Here is a 15,381-nt window from a genome sequence, read left to right on the forward strand (position 1 = left end):
ATTCCGCTCTCATACCTTCATAGTCTCCTTTATTCAAGCTCAGCACGCTTGTTTGAGATCCAACCGTCTCACCCTCTACTTGAATATGGAATTCAACCATGTTATGGTCACTCATTCCAAGGGGATCCTTTACTAGGACATTTTTAATTAATCCCGTCTCATTACACAGGACCAAATCTAAGGTTGCTTGCCCCCTGGTCGGTTCAGTTACATACTGCTCAAGAAACCCATCCCTAATGCACTCAATGAACTCATCCTCAAGGCTGCTCTTCCCAATTTGATTTGTCCAGTTAATATGATAGTTAAAATCTCCCATAATTATAGCTGTTCCCTTATTACAAGCCTCAACTATTTCCTGATTAATACTCCGTCCAACAGAGTTGCAACTGTTCGGAGGCCTATAGACTACGCCCACTAGTGTTTTTTTCCCCTTATTATTCCTTATCTCTACCCAAACTGTTTCACTATCCTGCTCCTTTGACCCAATATCATTTCTCTGTATTATAGTGATTCCTTCCTTTATTAACATAGCCACCCCACCTCCCCTCCCTTCCTGCCTGTCCTTCCTGATTGTTAAATAACCTGGTATGTTTAATTCCCAGTCATGGTCACCCTGCAGCCATGTTTCTGTAATGGCCACAAGATCATACCCATATGTAGTTATTTGTGCCGTTAACTCATTCATTTTGTTACGAATGCTACGTGCATTCAGATAAAGAACTTTCAAATATGTTTTGTGACACTTAGTTCCTGTTTTTTCCCCTTTTACTACTTTACCTTTTACTCCATACCTTCTGTCCCTTCCTGACACGTTCTGTTTTTTAATTTCCCCACTGCTACCTAAGTCTATGACCTTCTCCGTTGTCATTTCTGTTATTTGCTCTCTAGAAACCTCCCCCCCACTAATTAGTTTAAAGCCCTCTCTACAGCCCTAGTTATGATTCGCCAGGACTCTAGTCCCAGCACTGGCCAAGTGGAGTCCGTCCCAACGGAACAGCTCCCTCCTGTCCCAGTACTGGTGCCAGTGTCCCAAGAAGCAAAACCCATTTCTCCCACACCAGTCTTTGAGCCACGCATTTAACTCTTTAATTTTATTTATCCTAGCCAAATTCGCTCGTGGCTCAGGTAATAACCCAGAGATTATTACCCTTGAGGTTCTGTTTTTTTAATTTGACCCCTAGCTGCTCATACTCCTTTAACAGAACCTTCTTCCTTGTCCTATCTACGTCGTTTGTACCAACATGGACCACGACAACTGGATCCTCCCCCTCCCACTCCAAGTTTCTTTCCAGCCCAGAAGAGATGTCCTTAACCCTGGCACCGGGCAGGCAACACAGCCTTCGGGACTCCCGCTCTTGACTGCAGAGAACCCTATCTATCCCCCTAATGATACTATCCCCTACCACTACAACATTTCTTTTTACTCCCTCCACTTGAATGGCCCCCTGTACCATGGTGCTGTGGCCAGGTTGCTCATCCTCCCTGCAGTCCCCGCTCCTGCCCTCACAGGGAGTAAGAACCTCAATCCTGCTTGACAAGAGCAAGGGCTGCGGCTCCTTCAACACTACATCCTGGATCCCTGTACCTTCCTCACTCGTAGTCACGCTGTCCTGTCCCTGACCACGGACTACATCTGCAGTAATTAATTTCATAGGTGTGACCACCTCCTGAAACATAGAGTCCAGGAACTTCTCCCCCTCCCTGATGTGTCGCTGTGTCTGAAGCTCGGTCTCAAGCTCTTTAACATGGAGCTTGAGTTCCTCTAGCAGCAAACACTTATCGCAAATGTAATCACCGTGAGCCTCAATGGGGTCCACCAGCTCCCACATTTCACAACAGTGACACATCACCTGTTCACCCATATCTATGTAATTAATTAAATTTCTTGTTATTAGTTATGAAGACCCTCTGCCCCGATATAGATGATAATATTACACCACTATTTAATAGGACTTACCAACTTAAAGGGATAGAAGAGAAGGAAGAGAACCTACCAACCAGCTGATCACCAACCTCCCTCGTGGAAGCTGTCTGGGGGACCTGTCCGGTTGAATTGTCTCACTGCTCCACGTCCTCAGTGTTGGATTAGCCTGAGAGAGGGAAGCAGAACAGAGCAAGAAGCACCCACTCACCTCCCACTTGCCCGAACTCTGCCACTTACCAAAGTCTGCTTAAACTCGATGCGATTGCACTCAGCCTGCAGCTCTAAGGCCGCCCCTTTTTATACCCGGATTCGACTTCCGGTTTCAACCCCCCAACAGCTTAATTTACTCTTTAAAAAAAAAAAAAAAAATTAAACTTACTTCAAATAATTCACTTTTTTACCCACTAAAATTCAGTAAATGCACTTAGAAGACTTCTTCTGCCACTTACCAAAGCCTGCTTATTCTCAGTGCTCTTCTGCACTCCTCATTGAACCAGGGTTGGTCCCCTGGCTTGATGGTAATGGTAGAGTGAGGGATATGCTGGGCCATGAGGTTACAGATTGTGGTGGAATACAATTCTGCTGCTGATGGCCCACAGTGCCTCATGGATGCCCAGTTTTGAGCTGCTAGATCTGTTCTGAATCTATCCCATTTAGCAAGGCGGTAGTGCCACACAACACGATGGAGGGTGTCCTCCGTGTGAAGACAGGACTTCGTCTCCACAATGACTGTGCGGTGGTCACTGCTACCAATATTGTCATGGACAGATGCATCTGCGACAGGTAGATTGGTGAGGACGAGGTCAAGTAGGTTTTTCCCTCGTGTTGGTTCTGTCACCACCTGTCGCAGGCCCAGACTGGCAGTTATGTCCTTCAGTACTCAGCCAGCTTGGTCAGTAATGGTGCTACCGAGCCACTCTTGGTGATGGACATTGAAGCCTTCCACCCAGAGTACATTCTGTGCCCTTGCTACCCTCAGTGCTTCTTCCAAGTGGTGTTCAACATGGAGGAGTACTGATTCATCAGCCGAGGGAGGGCGGTAATCAGCCCAGAAGCCATGTGCTTGACCTGAAGCCATGAGACTTCATGGGGTCCGGTGTCTATGTTGAGGACTCCCAGGGCCACTCCTTCCTGTAGTGGGTCTGTCCTCCCGGTGGGATAGGATGGTGATTTTGATTGGCTGAAAGGTATGATTATGTCAGGCTGTTGCTTGACTAGTCTGTGGGACAGCTCTACCAATTTTGGCACAAGTCCCCAGATGTTGGTGGGGAGGACTTTGCAGGGTCGACTGGGCTGGGTGCGCTGCTGCCGTGTCCGGTGCTGGGGTCGATGCCGGGTGGTCCATCCGGTTTCATTCTTATTGCTTTTCGTAGCGGTTTGTTACAACCGAGTGGCTTGTGAGGCCATTTCAGAGGGCAGTTAAGAGTCAACCACATTGCTGTGGGTCTGGAGTCACATATAGGCCAGACCGGGTAAGGATGGTAGATTTCCTTCCCTAAAGGACATTAGTGAACCAGATGGGTTTTTACAACAATCCGATAGTTTCATGGTCACCATTACTGATACTATTTAATTAAATGAATTAAAATTCCCCAGCTGCCGTGGTGGGATTTGAACTCGCGTCTCTGGATCATTAGTCTGGATTACTAGCCCAGTGACATTACCACTATGCTACAGTTCCTCGGCACAAATCATTGCAAGGTAGCGGACAGGTACAAAAAGAAATCAAAAAGGACAATGGATTCAGTTTGGGGCACCGTACCTTGGGAGGGATATACTGGCCTTGGAGGGGGTGCGCAGCGCCTAATCACCAGAATAATACCGGGGCTCAGAGGGTTAAATAATGAGGACAGGTTGCATAAACTTGGCTTGTATTCCCTTGAGTATAAAAGATTTAGGGGTGATTTGATTGCGGTGTTTTAAATGTTAACATTTGATGGGGTAGATACGGAGAAACTATTTACTCTGATGGGGGAATGAAGAGCGAAGGGACATGATCTTAAAATGAGAGCTGGGCCATTTAGGAGGGAAATCAGGAAGCACTTTTTCACACACATGGTCGTGGAAATCTAGAATTGTTTCGCCTAAAAGGCTGTGGGAGCTGGGGAACATTTTGAGCTATTGAGATTGATAGATTTCTATTGAGTAAATGTATCAAAGGATATGGAGCTAAGGCGGGTATATGGAGTTGGGGTACAGATCAGCCACGATTTAATTGAATGGCGAAGCAGGCTCGAGGAGCTGAATGGCCTCCTCCTGTTCCTATGTTAACATATGAAGATTGTCTGCTTGGGCAGAGTACCATAGGCTGGGGTCAATGGAACTGTACCTCAGCATGAACTCTGTTGGATGGGGAAGAGAGTAAAGGCACGAAAGTTGGAAGAGGTGATCGGAGATGTTGCCAAACTCTAACAAGTTCCGCCTGCAATCAGTGTCTAGATGGTCTATGGGATGGGCTTAGGACTCGAGTGTGGACTTGTGCTTTCCCTATGCAATGAGGTTCCAATCTCGGCTTTGATGCTTTGGGAGAGTTACTAAGATGGAAAAGAATGCTGCTGTGATAATTGGCCATTCACTGAATGGAAAGGCTTCACATGAACAGTGCTAACCACACACTGGGAATATAAGCAAGGCTATTGGCTGTTGGTTTTTGTGGAAACCTGGACAGAATCGTGGAATGCAGTTCCCCCAAATCCCTTGTAAAACTCCAGTTGCTATAAACTATTGGCCTTGATTATATGGGATAGTGGCCCCATTTTCCCTGAAAAATATACAAAGTGCATACATTCCCCAAAATGCAGATTTTTACATTTTGTGAAATTCCATGTAATTAAAATTTAATTTGACATCAGTCACTGTAAACCAGTGGTTCTGCTTCTAAGCCCTAAGGATGTGTGTGGGTTTTTTTTCTGCCCATTTGGACTGTTTTGTGTGGTTCTGGGCACCCTGCTTTTCGAAGGAGGCTGTTGCATTGGATAGGGCACTGACCAAGGAGAGTGATGAGGATGATTCTGCGACTCGAGGTTTCTGAGTCAGAGAGAGGTCCTGCAGAGATGAGAACTTGTTTGTTTCCATTGGAGAGCAGAATGTCAAGAGGAAGTGTGGTCCCGGTTTCAAAAATGCTGAGAGGGTTTAATACAAGCAGCTTATTAAACTTGGACCGTGAGCACAGAATTGCGATCAGTATAAAGTTAACACGCCAGCAAGGTTTGAAATTGGAAGGAATTATATTCCAGTTGAACTATGACTATGTGAAGAAAAAGAAGGAACTTGCATTTATATAGCGCCTTTCATGATCTCAGGAGTGCTTTGTAGCCAATGAAGTACTTTTGAAGTGTAGTCACTGTTGTAATGTAGGAAACGCAGCAGCCAATTTGCCCAAGCTCCCAGAAACAGCAAAGTGATAATGAGCATAGGAGGCTTCCTGCGTGCCAAGGCCTCCTATCGGGGGGAAAAAAGCCTACACTCTTACCTGCGGGCTCCTGAGGTGCGTATAGTTCCGATGCTGGGCCTCTCCACAGTCGGAATGCGCAGGGCCCACATATCCCAGAGGCGAAGGCGGTTCGCGAGCATCCCTGGGATCACGTGGGCCAGGCCAGCCAATAGGAGAAGGGAATCTCCCTTCATACACTTGACAGATAGACCTGTCAAATATATGAATGGAGATCACCACCAAAACACTGTAAAACATTAAATAAATAAAAAATCACGTTTTTAAAATGAGTTAAAATTACAATAAATTAAATTTTAAACAAAAATGTAATTTTTTGAAAAAAATTTACGGGGCTAAAAATAAACATACCTTTTTTTAAAGTATTTTAAAATTATAAATGAGTGAAAAAATTTTTAAATACTTTTTTCAACTCTTATGCTGGTAAAAGCAGGCCTTGCGCTTGCTTTTACCAGGCGTAAGATTTTTAAGTGATTTCAGCGGGCGGAGGTTCTGCAGAAAGCGGAACTCCCCCCCCGCAGAGGCCCTTCTCCAAGGTGTAGGGGGGCATCCTTTTCGGGGTTTACGGTAATTTACCTTCCTTTACTTGGTTTACGGTAATTCACCTGGTCAGGCAGCCTTTTGCTACTACACTCTGACCAATCCCAAACAGCGGTTTCGAATCGCTAAACCCACCCTTCCAGTTCTGACTGGAGGACTTATAATTAATGATATATTAAAACGGACAACTGGTCTGGATGTGAGAAAATCAACTTTTATTAAACTAAAGAAAACTACACCACACGATTTTAGTAATCACTGTACAATTGCTTAAATGGGGGAAGACAGACGGCAAAACGAGGGATAAATGGCTACAATGTTAATTAAACAATCTTAGCAATTTCCCTTAAATTACCACCCCCTTTAACTCCTTACTAGATTGCCTTGCAGAGGAGTCAGAAACCTGCTCGCCTGTGGTCCAAGGAAAATAAGAGAGAGCGATAGCTTCTCAGGAACTATCTTTATATCCTGCGAGTTCCTGCTGTTTGGCGCTGAAAGGGTCTGTGTGCAAATTCACGCTGAAAAGTTTGAATACACAAGAGAAAGGCCATGATTGGCTGACTCAAACGGGCTTGGAGTGGTTTGAATGTGTCTTCGTTCTGGGGCCGAAATGTTCCCGCCCACATCCGGAGTTTCTGGGCTAACAAAAGGGAGTAATGGGTGACTCAAAAACCCATTCATTCTAAACTGTTCCCTATCAAAGTCCTTTCCGTAGTTTCGGTGTGTCTCATTGTGTGTAAGGGGCTTTGAATGGGTTGGATTACTAGGTAAACAGAAGCCCTTTGTCCTGCGGTCATTGAAACCGCAGCTTGAGTGGATAATTCTTTGTCAACAAGACAGCAGTCTCAGTAAATAAACATCGATTGTCAGCAGGGAAGGGAAACTCCCGTTTTTGATTGACAGAATCTGGCTGCCACTGCTTGACCCTCCCACTTTTCACAGACATCCACGAGCTGCGAGCTGCTTTTCCAAGCCCCATTGTCCTGGCCATGCTTTTCTGACGGCCATTTTTAAACCCCTTTGAAATGACCAAACTCCAGGGAACAATTTTATTAATAAAATGTACTGTCTTAAAGTGTGCGAATTTTTCCACTAAGTTCCTCGATTCCGGTGTTGTCCACGCGCCGCAACGCAGCCTTTTGCGGTTCTGGGCACGTTTTAAAACATTGTCCAACCCAGAGGCAATTTAAAGTCACGCACAGTCTCCATCCACGATGTAGATTAATACCTCCAGTATCTTCGGGGCTGAGGGGATTTTTTGCGAACCCCTACATTGGCAGGCGTCCGATCTGTCGAGACCATTCTTGACAGATCGGAAACGCTGGTTTTCAGTGCATGCGCTTCGCATGCCTGAAAGCGGCAATTCCGATGTCCTTACGGGTGTTTACACAGCTCGTACACACCCGTAGGTATCGGAATATACGGGTCATTCTGTTTTTGTTTAATGATGTTGGTTGAAAGATAAATATTGGCCAGGACACTGGGGAGAACTCCCCTGCTCTTTGTCGAAATAGTGCCTATATCTCACACGCTCCCAATTCAAACAATCAGTTTTATCTTGATTAAGACCTTTAATACTGATCTGATGGGAACAAAATGGAGGGCTATAAGGATAAATACAGAATGCTATGGCTCCTTAGCTGCTGGGGCTGTGAAAATGCCATGCCAAGCAAGGTGTGTTTGTGTGTACGGTTAGATAGGTAAGCTGCAGTTTTGCTCAAGTTGCCTTTGGGGGCAAGCAGAAACTTTGCAGATCCTTAAGAACAGGAGGAGGCTGTTCAGCCCCTTGAACCTGTTCAGCCATTCAATTAGATCGTGGCTGATCTGTAACTCCATCTTGGTTCCGTAACCCTTAATACCCTTGCCGTACAAAAACCTGTCAATCTGAGTTTTGAAATTTTCAAAATCTCCAGGCGATTAAATTGGTGGTGTTGTATGGTCTATGGTAGTGTAAATTTGATAAAATCATTGTTTTTTTTCTCCTTCCAATTCTCTCCATATCTCTTCTGAAGGCTAAAGTACTGGTCCATGGGTGTTGGCTATTCTGAATATATGGCGAGTGAGTGTGAAGGAGGAGCCTCAAAGCCAAGCTTGAATCTGTCCTCATCCAGGGTTCACTCATGCCCTTTACAGCAAGGCCACTGGGTCGCAATAAGGAGGGGGAGGAAGGTGGTGTTTGAATCCAGGACCTTTGTTTTATATGGTAGTACTGCACTGGGTGTAAATTATGACATACAAAGAGATCGGAGGCTCAAAAGTTGCAAGAAAAAAATTCAGCCAGCTGCAGTATTTCTACCTCTCGAAGATGTACGTCACTAGTAAGAGATCTGAAATGATCTGTCCCAGTAAGAAGTAAAAAATAAATGCTTTTACAGTTGAATACCAATATAATTTCCTCATCCCCCACCTTCCTCCGCAGGGTTTAAAGAAGACGATTTCTGCCATGGACCAGGAGCTTCCACGCACAGAGACCAGCATTAATACCCGAAATGAGCTCAAGAAAGTGCTGCACCTGGAATCGCTTTATAGACAGAACAAGGTGAATAAGGATTTCACTGCATTGGCTGAATGACGAGCTGGAAGGAATGTCAAAACCGGTGCGATCAGCAGTGGCTTTCAAGCACTGTCTTCATTTACAGGCTTGCTTAATGGGGTTTTCTTCCTCCACTGGAACAGGCTCACCACCTCTGTCGAAAGTATCCTGTGTCTGTATCTGTAAAATAGCAGAAACATGCATGTCCCACTGCCCAACATTTAAAGCAAGCCGACACGGCCTGTATGAATGCAGACCTTGCAGAATTCTTCTTGGGTAGGTAAAACATACAGAAAGAGGCCATTTGGCCCATCGTGCCTGTGCTGGCTCTCTGAAAGAGCTGCCCAATCAGCCCCACTCCCCTCATCTCTTTCCCCATAGCCCAGCAGTTTTCTCCCCTTTTGAAAGTAACTATTCTGCTTTCGCCACCCTTTCAGGCAGTGCATTCCAGATTAGAACGAGCTGCTGTGCCCAAAAAAAAAAAAAAAAATGTTTGTTCTGCCAATTTCCTCTGGTTACCGACCCTTATATGTGCCATTCTTTGCTAACAAATCTTGAAGTGTTGCTATGTTTAGAATCCTATAAGCTATGGAGCACTGAAATTCTAGCATAAGCATAGACTCTTGAACTGGAGTAAGCCCTCATCAAATTAATTTGTCTACGTGGTTCTTGACTGAGTCGAAGAACTAGAGATGGGGTTTCTGTACAGCTTTCCAAGCGGGGCTGCAATATTCTTTCATTTAGGTTGTAGGCTTCGTCTAGAACGTCGAACCTGTAGATAGCACATCAGATGTTTTTTTTTCCCCCCTTTGAAGTTTTCCAAATGTGTGCCATTTGTTTGCCCCCTATGCAAATCAGGTGCGATTAGCAAACTAAGCAATTGAATGGCATTCAGATTTTGTATCCCATGTAGAGCAGAGGTAGGTGGAAATCATTAATCGATCTTAACATTATGGAGCGAGAAATCAGCTTATTGACGACTCTCACTGCATTAGGGTAGTTGATGAAGATGATTAGCTGGGAGTTCCAAGCACGCTTTCTGGGGGGCTACCTATAGCAGCTTTAATGTAGCAAAAAACAATCCAAGGCGTGTCACAGGAGTGCGATTAGACAAAATTTTAGACCGAGCCATTTAAGATGATATAAGAACATAATAAGAAGCAGGAGTAGGCCATACGGCCCCTCGGGCCTGCTCCGCCATTCAATAGGATCATGGCTGATCCGAATCCAGACTTGCGTCCACTTCCCTGCCCTCTCCCCGTAACCCCTAATTCCCTTATCTGCTAGGAAACTGTCTATCTCCATTTTAAATTTATTTAATGTTGCAGCTTCCACAGCTCTCTGGGGTAGCAAATTCCATAGATTTACTACCCTCTGAGTGAAGAAGTTTCTCCTCATCTCAGTTTTGAAAGGGCAGCCCCTTATTCTTAGATTATGCCCCCTAGTTCTAGTCTCACCCATCAGTGGAAACATCCTCCCCGCATCCACCCGATCAAGCCCCCTCACAATCTTATATGTTTCGATAAGATCGCCTCTCATTCTTCTGAATTCCAATGAGTAGAGGCCCAACCTACTCAACCTTTCCTCATAAGTCAACCCCCTCATCTCTGGAATCAACTGAGTGAACCTTCTCTGAACTGCCTCGAGAGCAAGTATATCTTTTCTTAAATATGGAAACCAAAACTGCACGCAGTATTCCAGGTGTGGCCTCACCAATACCCTGTATAACTGCAGCAAGACTTCCCTGTTTTTATACTCCATCCCCCTTGCAATAAAAGCCAAGATTCCATTGGCCTTCCTGATCACCTGCTGCACCTGCATACTAACTTTTTGTGTTTCATGCACCAGGACCCCCAGATCCCTTTGTACTGTAGCACTTTGCAGTTTCTCTCCATTTGGATAATAACTTGCTCTTTGATTTTTTTCTGCCAAAGTGCATAACCTCACACTTTCCAACATTATATTGCATCTGCCAAATCTCTGCCCACTCACTTAGCCTGTCTATGTCCTTTTGCAGGTTTTTTATGTCCTCCTCACTCATTGCTTTCCCTCCCATCTTTGTATCGTCGGCAAACTTGGATATGTTGCACTCGGTCCCTTCCTCCAAATCGTTAATATAGATTGTAAAGAGTTGGGGTCCCAGCACTGACCCCTGCGGAACACCACTAGTTACTGATTGCCAGCCCGAGAATGAACCATTTATCCCAACTCTTTGTTTTCTGTTAGATAGCCAATCTTCCACCCATGCCAGTATATTACCCCCAATCCCGTGACCAAAGTTTAGTCAAAGAGGTAGGTTTTAAGGCGTGTATTAAAGGAGGAGAGAGACACGGAGAGGTTTAGGGAGGGAATTCCAGAGCTTGGGACCTAGGCAACTGGAGGCACGGCCACCAATGGAGGGGCGAGAGGTAATCAAGGATGCACAAGAGGCCAGTTTTTGGAGGAACATGAATCAGCCAAATACTATTTCTGCATTACTTCTTGTAGGAGACCAATGAATGTTTTACTTTGCAATGGTGATTCTTGACTCGTCGAACCTCATTGACCATTGGGAAGGTACGGTATTTAAAAAAAAAAAAACTCTCTTGCAGGCTCAGGTGATGCCTCTGAAGACGATGCTCGAGATAATCACAAAATACTTCCTGGACAGTTCTGAGAACACAAAGAATATGGCGCGGGACAATTTTCGAGCGCCAGCTATCGTAAGCCAGCGAACCAAAGGAGTGCGCTTTGACAGTGCCTTCGTAAACATCTACGACCTCTCTGATGAGGACGGGGGCGTAGCATTTCACGACATGAATAAAACAGAGGCTTGCAGGTACAATAAGTCCGCTACGAGTGCATGACAATTACAACAAAGGGGCAGCTGACGAGAGTTTGGTAATGTTCAAATGATAATACAGGAAACTTTGGTTTATCCGGAGGTTGTATGTCCGGAATACTCGATCTAACGGCAAAAATCAGGAGCCGTTTTCTATAAGTTTTTTTAGTTCTCGTTCTTTTTTTTTCCCCAGTCAGGCACTGCAAGGTCTGTAGCTATAGCAACAGCTTCAGCTAGAGACGCTTGCAGCTGCAGCCGACTCTTTAGAAGCTGTTGCTAAGCAACAGTGTTTGTTGTCAGATACGGAGATGAAAACCTCCGTATGCTTCAACATTAACTTTGTATGTCCGGCAGTTTTGATAGATCGGCAACACGCCAGTCCCGTCGGTGCCGGATATCACAAAGTTTCCTGTATCAGAACTGAGAGGTTATAGCTATCTTGGAAGATTGAACAGGCCGGGTCTCTCTCCTCTAGAAAAGAGAACACCGAGGGGTGACCTAATAGAGGTCTTTAAAATTATGAAAGGGTTTGATAGGGTAGACTTAGAGAAGATGTTTCCACTTGTGGGGGAGACCAGAACTAGGGGCCATAAATAAAAGAGTCACTAATAAATCCAATAGGTAATTCAGGAGAAACCTCTTTACACAGAGAGTAATTCGAACGTGGAGCTTGCAATTACAGGGAGTTGAGGTGAATAGCATAAATGCATTTAAGGGGCAGTTAGATAAGTATATGAAGGAGAAAGGAATAGAAGGATATGCAGATAGGGTTAGATGAAGTAGGGTGGGAGGAGGCTCGCGTGGAGCATAAACACCGGGATAGACCAGTTGGGCTGAATGGCCTGTTTCTGTGCTGTAAATTCGATGTAAGCCATGAGGCTGATAGTGGCTGAGATCCACACAGCACTGTTGAAATATGTTTTGTCAGCACTTGGAGAACTGCATTCGACAGAGTTTTCTGCAAAACTGGCCAAATTAGGGCTTCTGTCACTTTATTACAGGACGTTCATGTAGCAGGAGACTTGGTGTCAGGGGCTGGTCAGCTCTCTTTCCCATTTCTCCCCCCCCCCCGCCCGTCCTTCCTAGTTAATGTCACAATCTCACAACTGGGTTGGGGAAGTGTTAGCGTTGATTATCATGAGTGATTGCATGTCAGTTGCCACCCCTCCAGTGAGGACGATGCCATGCCTCAGTGATACCGAGTGCAATCATTGTTGACATCTACCATTTCATCTGTTTTTTTGAAGAAAAGTTTCCCATTCTCCAATCACGTCTCCACGGTTCCAGCAGGACAAAACCATCGTGTCCCGCGGAGCATTTGATCATTTTTGGATCGCTCTGTTTTACTGCAAGGGGGTTGGAGTGCAGGAGTAAGGCAGTCTTGCTACAATTGTACAGGGCCTTGGTGAGACCACACCTGGAGTACTGTGCACAGTTTTGGTCTCCTTATCTGAGAAAGGACATACTTGCCTTGGAGGTGGTGCAACGAAGATTCACCTAGATTGATCCCTGGAATGAGAGGGTTGTCCAAGAGGAGAGATTGAGTAGAGAGTGGGATTATACTCTGGAGTTTAGAAGAATGAGCGGTGATCTCATAGAAACATAGAAGATTCTAAGGGGGATTAACAGGGTAGATGCTGAAAGATTGTTTCCCCTGGCTGGAGAGCCTAGAGCTAGTGGTCATAGTCTCAGGATAAGAGGTTGGCCATTTAAGACTGAGATGGAGGAATTTCTTCACTGAGGGTTGTGAATCTTTGGAATTCTCTACTCCAAAGGGCTGTGGATGCTGAATCGTTGAGTATATTCAAGGCTGAGATCCATAGATTTTTGGACTCTAGGGGAATCAAGGGATATGGAGATCGGGCGGGAAAGTGGAGTTGAGGTCGAAGATCAGCCATGATCTTATTGAATGGCGGAGCAGGCTCGAGGGGCCGTGTGGCCTATTCCTCCTAATTCTTATGTTCTAATAACTTCAATCCCATTCTAAGACATATATTTATCCAGCTTCACTGTGATACCATAAACCCCAATGAGTGTGGTTTACTGAAAAATACACCAGTAAGTAATGTTGCGTATAGATGTCACAAGCCCAACTCACTGTATCTCTGGATCTCGTTTTAATATACTTGAACTAGGAGAACTTGGTGCTGGCAACAAGCGATTCATAAAAAATTATTCATTCATAGACTGATGCAGCACATAACGGGAGCGGTAGCATAGTGGTGTGTTACTGGACTAGTAATCACGAGGCCTGGGCTAATGATCCAGAGACACGAGTTCAGATACCACCATGGCAGCTGGGGAATTTAAATTCAGTTAATTAAATAGCTTCATGGTCATCATCACTAATACTATCAGATTGTTGTAAAAACCCATCTGGTTCACGAATGTCCTTCAGGGAAGGAAATCTGTCGTCCTTACCTGGTCTGGCCTATATGTGACTCCAGACCCACAGCAATGTGGTTGACTCTTAACTGCCCCCTGAAATGGCCAAGCAAGCCACACAGTTGTACACAACCGCTACGAAAAACAATATACAGTCGGGAGGGAGTGGCCCTGGGAGTTCTCAACATTGACTCCGGACCCCATGAAGTTTCATGACTTCAGGTCAAGCATGGGCAAGTAAACCTCCTACTGATTACCACCTACCACCCTCCCTCAGCTGATGAATCAGTACTCCTCCATGTTGAACACCACTTGGGAGAAGCACTGTGGGTAGCAAGGGCACAGAATGTACTCTGGGTTGGGGACTTCAATGTCCATCACCAAGAGTGGCTCGGTAGCACCGGTAGAACATAGCTGCCCATCCTTAATGATGACGGAACCAGCACACGATTGCAAAAGACAAGGTTGAAGCGTTTGCAACCATCTTCAGCCGAGTGGATGATCCTTATCAGTTTCCTTCTGAGGTCCACACCATCACAGAAGCCAGTCTTCAGCTAATTCGATTCACTCCAGATGATCTCAAGAAATGGCTGAGCGCACTGGACGCAACAAAGGCTATGGGCCCTGACAACATCCTGAACTAGCTGCACCTCTAGCCAAGCTGTTCCAGTACAGCTCCAACACTGGCACCTATCCGACAATGTGGAAAACTGCCCAGGTATGTCCTGTCCACAAAAAGCAGGACAAATCCAATCTGGTCAATTACCGCCCCATCAGTCTACTCACAATCAGCAAAGTGATGGAAGGTTATCGTCGACAGTGCTATCAAGTGGCACTTGCCAATAACCTGTTCACCAATGCTCAGTTTGCGTTCTGCCAGGACCACTCCGCTCCAGACCTCATTACAGCCTTGGTCCAAACATGGACAAAGGAGCTGAATTCCAGAGGTGAGGTGAGAGTGGCTGCCCTAGACATCAAGGCAGCATTTGACCGAGTGCGGCATCAAGGAGCCCTAGCAAAATTGAAGTCAATGGGAATCAGGGGGAAAACGTTCCACTGGCTGGAGTCATACGTAGCACAAAGGAAGATGCTTGTAGTTGTTGGAGGTCAATCCTCTCGGGCCCTGGGACATCGCTGCAGGAGTTTCTCAGGCAGTGTCCTAGGCCCAACCATCTTCCGCTGCTTCATCAGTGACCTTCCCTCCAACATAAGGTCAGAAATGGGGATGTTCGCTGATGATTGCACAGTGTTCAGTTCCATTTGCAACTCCTCAGATAATGAAGCAGTCCATGCCCGCATGCAACAAGACCTGGACGACATTCAGGCTTGGGCTGATAAGTGGCAGGTAACATTCGTGCCACAAAAGTGCCAGGCAATGACTATCTTCAACAAGTGAGAGTCTAACCACCGCCCCATGACATTCAACGGCATTACCATTGCCGAGTTCCCCACCATCAACATCCTGGGGTTCACCATTGACCAGAAACTTAACTGGACCAGCCACATAAATACTGTGGTTACAAGAGCAGGTCAGAGGCTGGGTATTCTGCGGCGAGTGTCTCACCTGCTGACTCCCCAAAGCCTTTCCACCATCTACAAGGCACAAGTAAGGAGTGTGATGGAATACTCTCCACTTGCCTAGATGAGTGCAGCTCCAACAACACTCGAGAAGCTCGACACCATCCAGGACAAAGCAGCCCACTTGATTGGCGCCCCATTCACCACTT

At 45.7% G+C, this 15,381-nt stretch overlaps 1 protein-coding gene across 2 annotated transcripts in view; it reads left to right on the plus strand.

Annotated features, from left to right (window-relative positions):
- The window catches only part of mindy4 (MINDY lysine 48 deubiquitinase 4), a 277,344-nt gene that overhangs the window by 13,459 nt on the left and 248,504 nt on the right, over positions 1-15,381 (plus strand). For both annotated transcript variants that reach the window (XM_085987410.1, XM_085987411.1), the window contains exons 2-3: positions 8,335-8,454; positions 11,040-11,266. In XM_085987410.1, the coding sequence (XP_085843536.1) occupies positions 8,335-8,454; positions 11,040-11,266 (347 nt within the window). The remainder of the gene's footprint in view (positions 1-8,334; positions 8,455-11,039; positions 11,267-15,381) is intronic.

Source organism: Somniosus microcephalus, chromosome 5 (genome assembly GCF_052327205.1).
Source record: "Somniosus microcephalus isolate GS21.2 chromosome 5, FLI_Smic_1.0, whole genome shotgun sequence".
NCBI classification, from domain to species: Eukaryota; Metazoa; Chordata; class Chondrichthyes; order Squaliformes; family Somniosidae; genus Somniosus; species Somniosus microcephalus.